The sequence below is a fragment of the Vicia villosa genome, linkage group LG1 (genome assembly GCF_029867415.1).
Source record: "Vicia villosa cultivar HV-30 ecotype Madison, WI linkage group LG1, Vvil1.0, whole genome shotgun sequence".
NCBI classification, from domain to species: domain Eukaryota; kingdom Viridiplantae; phylum Streptophyta; class Magnoliopsida; order Fabales; family Fabaceae; genus Vicia; species Vicia villosa.
This window is the reverse complement of record NC_081180.1, coordinates 96,997,445-97,003,067: the sequence shown is the minus strand read 5'-3', so window position 1 is coordinate 97,003,067 and position 5,623 is coordinate 96,997,445. Positions and strand designations below refer to the sequence as shown.

Here is a 5,623-nt window from a genome sequence, read left to right as displayed (position 1 = left end):
CATTTTTTTCTACCTCGTTAACCTTACACGACAGTATCCAAAAGTAATAGATTCCTCCAAAGACAACAAGGAAACAAAATAGCAACAGAGAAGCAACTAGAAGTAATGAATATATACTTTACTTGCACATTTGTCTTCTTAGGACTAAAACACAGTACTAGGATACATACTCCAAAAAAAATGTCTACCATAATGTCTGTTCAAAGAAACACAAACCGTTGAAACATTTTTTTATGCACTTCCATAGTTCCATTATTTTCAGAAAATAATAACCAAGAGTTAACTGCTATGGAGGTTGAGTTGGGTCTCAAGATCACAAGAACAAAAGATGACAGCACTACCATTTCAGATTTTCAGTTTGCCAAAGATAAAGCAGGTCCTGTTTTCTTCTCTAAAGAAACCGATTCAATTTTCACCCTCACAGCACATCTCAAAGGTTTAATTTCTTCACTCTCAATCAACTCTTTCCAATCATTACTGTTTTCTTCTCTTTCCTATTATAATATTTTCAAGTTGATGTGATGAATATTGATGAACCAATGAAGGTTATAAGAAAGAGAACATTGACATCAGTATTAACAAAGACGGTACAAAGATTTCAGTGAGTGGTGAAAAGGAGGTGCAAGAAATGCAAATGATACCATTCAAGAAAGAGGTGAAAATAAAAGGGTTTAGAAAGAAGTTTGAGATCCCTAATGGAGTTATTTTGGATAAGATCAAGGCTAAGTATAACGAAGATGAGGGACTGTTGACAATAGTGATGCCGAAAATTGCAAAAGGTGTATCATGTGGGGTGGGAATAGAAGAAGTAAAGGAAGACGAGGGTGCAAATAGCATTGTATCAGAACCAGAACCGGAGCAAATTGTAGCAGAAGAAGAAAAGGTTTTAGAGCATAAGAGTGAAGAGGAAAATGCTCCAGTGAAGAAGAGACGTTCTAAAAAACCATGGCAACCTTGTCCTCCTTTGGTTTTTGGAGGATCAACTTTGCTTGCATCTATTATCTTTCTTGTATGGCACTATATAAGAGTGAGAAAGAGTTGATTTTTTTTTTTGGCTAAGTTGATTCAAGAATGTTGCTTTGTGTTTGATTTTTATAGTACATTGAACTTGGCTAGATAGATACTACTCGTATATTAGTTCAATGGTCTTAAGCTTTTTTTTTTTATTTAATAAACACCATTAAAATATAAAATAAAAAGAGGTACAAACAATTGGGGACATAGGACTTAACCCAATGAAACTAAAATAGTACATTGTAAATTTTACAAACTAAAAAGAAAGTAAAATTCTATAACAAATCTAAAACCAATGATAAACATACTCATCAAGCGCACAATCTAACGTACTCGTGTACGATAACGAAACTAAATTGTAAAAATATGATGAGCGATTAACATTGAATCCAGATTATAAAAATGATTAATCAAATTGACAGCCAACACGGTTACAAAATCATTAGCCGAAATTCTAAAAGCATCTTAGATATGTCATTGCCATACAAATTTAACGGTGGCACAAAATTTATTATTTTGCATTCCCTTTGTTTGTCATCAATTTTTTCTTAGTTTGTATGGTAAATCAGGAAAGTTAGAGATGAATACTTCTTCACCTTTTCTTTAAAACTCTTTTTTGAAATAATTAGAAAAAAAATCTACTAGGAAAAACGATTTAGTTTTTTTTTAATCATTCGTGATTTTTTAACATTAATTGTGACATTGTTGAAGTAGTCTCTATAGTGTATGTGAGATGATAAAAATCCTAGAAGTATATGATGTTTATTTTTAAGGTTAAATAAGTTAATAGTCTTCCTAAATATTTTAATTTTTGTTTGTTGTTTTCTATTTTTTTTTAATAATCATTCTCCTATTATTTTACATTCACACTTTTGATTTTTTTAATTAAATTTAATAAATAAAAGTTGATGTGGATATATAATATGTTTGACTTAATTTTTAGGAGAAGAAAGGAGGGGAGCAAAATTCCTCCAAATCACATTTTTTGCGTCTCCCCGAATCGGAGAGATTCGGAGGAAATGTGACGGTTGATATTTAATAAATTAATATATTTTTTTAAATATTCTCAGTTTTATTTTATTATTTTAAAATAATTATTTTCTTTTGTGTTCATGCTTCTTTTATTTTTTTCTATTACTTTTATCAATTTATTATAATTATTCTTTACCTTCAAATTATTATTTTTATTTAATAAAAATTATAATCACTGTAAATTTTTTTTTATGTTTATTCATATTAAATTTTTTTTAATTTTATTATGTATTCTATTATATATTTTTTTATATAAAATTTTAAAGCATTCATTTATTTTGTTTATTATTATTATTATTATTATTATTATTATTATTATTATTATATATTATAATAATAATAATAATAATAATAATAAATTATTTGATGTATTCAAAAGTTGTTATCAACACATAGATTATTTTGTGTCGAGAGTTATAATATGTATCAAGTGTACTCAAATTTTTTAACATTATGTGGTAAGTTATAAATTTGTAATCACTCAATATTACAAATATTATTTCCAAAATATTATTTATGAAATTTTTACTTTTGAATATCATATCACTTATATAAAATCATAAGGATAAAAATGTAAATTATTAATAAAACTTCTCCCCTCCTCTTGTGAACCAAACATATTTTTAACCAAAATCCCTCCTCTCTCTCCCCTCGTTTGAACCAAACATACATGTAATTAAAAAAAATCTCTCATCTTCCCTCTCATTCTCTTCCTTCCATTAAAATCTCTCCCCTCTTTTACCCCTTATTTGAATCAAACAGACTCTAAAGGACCACATTGTTGTCAGTTAGAATATTTTTTAGGAAGGTATGGAAAAAGGTTTACCAATATATTTCTTGAAAATGAAAAAACATAAAAATATAAGGGGACAACTTCTCTACCCATCACAATAAGTTTGGTAGTGTACCTCCAACCAATCACATGATTCCTTCTCATTCAACGCATTTAATTATTTATTAAAATACTGCAAATGTTTATTATTTTTAAAGCACTTTACAAAGGAGGTAACTCTACCCAATTTTTTGAGTTGGGTAGATAAGAATTCACCAAAATATAAATTGCTTAAAACCCAGTATGTTGGTTGAAGCTAGTCATAACCATTTACATCTAGGAAACAAATTTAACACCTTAACCTTTGTGTTTGATTAAAGTTTCCTAGATTGAAGCATTGAAAGTTGTGTTGTGGTGGGGTCTCTCTAGTTTTTAAGAGCGTTGAAAACTACATATAGAGGTTTTGAAGTTTATCGTATCATCAGGAACGGAGCCAGAATTATTAATTAGTAGGATATATATTTGTAGCATAAAATTTTAACATTACATTATATATATATATATATATATATATATATATATATATATATATATATATATATATATATATATATATATATATATATATATATATATATATAGGACGACTCAAGTGAGAACACTTGGTTATTACGAGAAATGAGAATAATGAATCACGGCCATTGAATTTTGATTTTGTTGATTTTAATGGACCGGATTGGTTTCTCCTTCCATGTTGATTTAAAATAAATATTAAGGATCATAGAAAGAGAAATCAAAATTTAATGGTCGTGATTCATTGTTCTCATTTCTCATAATAACCAAGTGTTCTCACTTGAGTCGTCCCCTATATATAGGAGACGACTCAAGTGAGAACACTTGGTTATTATGAGAAATGAGAATAATGAATCACGGCCATTGAATTTTGATTTTGTTGATTTTAATGGACTAGATTGGTTTCTCCTTCCATGTTGATTTAAAATAAATATTAAGGATCATAGAAAGAGAAATCAAAATTTAATGGTCGTGATTCATTGTTCTCATTTCTCATAATAACCAAGTGTTCTCACTTGAGTCGTCCCCTATATATATATATATATATATATATATATATATATATATATATATATATATATATATATATATATATATATATATATATATATATATATATATATATATGATGAGGGATATTTTTCTGCAAAATTAAGATTAAAAGAGTTATTTCAAATTTTAACCCTTAACTTTCATTAATCATTATCTAACGACTTTAATTTATCATTTAATCTAAATATATTTGGAAATATTTTTTATATAAATATTCAATTAAAAGCATTAAATTAATGAAAATCAAAGGTTAAGATTTGGACTAACTCTTGGAGTAAGAATATCCCATATATATATATATATATATATATATATATATATATATATATATATATATATATATATATATATATATATATATATATATATATATATATATATATATATATATATATATATATATATATATATACAGTGTAAAATAATTTTACACTGTCAATCAATGACAAAGATGTATTCTGCCAAATTATACAAAAAAAATTAAATAACAAATATGACATGGCAGAATAAAATATTTCTATTGGATGACAATGTGAAACTATTATACACTGTTAGTGCATATCTATATGATAATAGTGTTAGATATATAGATATGAAACAATTTTAAAATTAAATATTTATGTGATATTATTAGGATAATATATATGACATTGTGTATTGTGTGTATATATAGTATGGTATAAAAATGATTATATATATCATGGAGAACTATCTTAAAAAGTTAACCATGTAACTAACTGCTAGATACAAATTGTTTATTAAAAAAAACCGTGTAACTAACTTAAGAAACCACAACTAATTAAAAAACATATTGGTATACTTAATGCAAGAGAGCAAGTCACATAAAATTAAAAGGGCATAAAACTAGAAGGACATGTGTATGAGAATATAAGGTGTATAGATAGATTAAAAGTTAGTGGGGGCATGAGCGCACACTTTCTTGTGAATAGTTCCGTCTCTGTGTATCATATTGTAAAATTTCTTATACTAATTTGATTAATATTACTATATTTGACTGAATACTAGGTTTTGTGTGATGTACATGAAATTTTTACGGTGTATTTAACTAGGCTCTTGTAAGTGAATGTATTTCAATGAGTGTATTTTGAAATCTTGTAACGTGACTATATTTAACTATACGAGATTCGTATTTATTAGTAGATTATACATATACTTGTATATTATGCTGAAACGTTGAGTCACTTATACAAAATTTAAATTGTACCCTTTGTTCTTTACAAGATATGGGTTTATTTAAGGTGGTCTTCTATGATACGGGTTGATTTGTACAAGACCCTAAGTTAAGGTATGATAGTGGTAGGTTTGTGCATTTAATGGTCAAGATCCTGACTTCAGGTTATATTTTAAAGCTTGTGACCTAATTAAGGGGGTGGACTTAGAATTTGAAGTAGATGTCGTGAAACTTTGGGGGAAACATGAGGGTGGTGGATTGGAATAAAAACTAAATCCATTTAGGAATTATGGCGATGCAATGAAACCATTTAAATTTGCTGAGGAAAACGAGCGTGATGTGGAAATATTCTTTAAACCTAAAGCCTCTACAAGTAATTCCACATGTATAGATCGGGTCATAGAGAAAAATAATGGAAATGAATGCAATTAAGATGTTTATCGTTTGAGTGATTGTATAGGAGAAGAATCAAGTGATGAATGTGTTAG

The 5,623-nt window shown here is 27.0% G+C and overlaps 1 protein-coding gene across 1 annotated transcript; it reads left to right on the top strand.

Moving 5' to 3' along the window:
* Positions 1–212: 212 nt before the first annotated feature.
* On the top strand, positions 213–1,043 carry LOC131613055 (uncharacterized). The gene is made up of 2 exons (XM_058884776.1): positions 213–436; positions 546–1,043. Exons 1-2 carry the CDS (start codon positions 289–291, stop codon positions 1,040–1,042), a joined length of 645 nt encoding a protein of 214 aa, XP_058740759.1. The 5' UTR covers positions 213–288; the 3' UTR covers position 1,043.
* The last annotated feature ends 4,580 nt before the right edge of the window (positions 1,044–5,623 follow it).

Excerpts from the sequence above, each read along its gene's own strand:
- LOC131613055 (XM_058884776.1), top strand. The coding sequence starts at position 289 with ATGGAGGTTGAGTTGGGTCTCAAGATCACAAGAACAAAAGATGACAGC. Across the intron at positions 437-545 it reads CCTCACAGCACATCTCAAAG|GTTATAAGAAAGAGAACATT; the intron begins GTTTAATTTCTT and ends GAACCAATGAAG.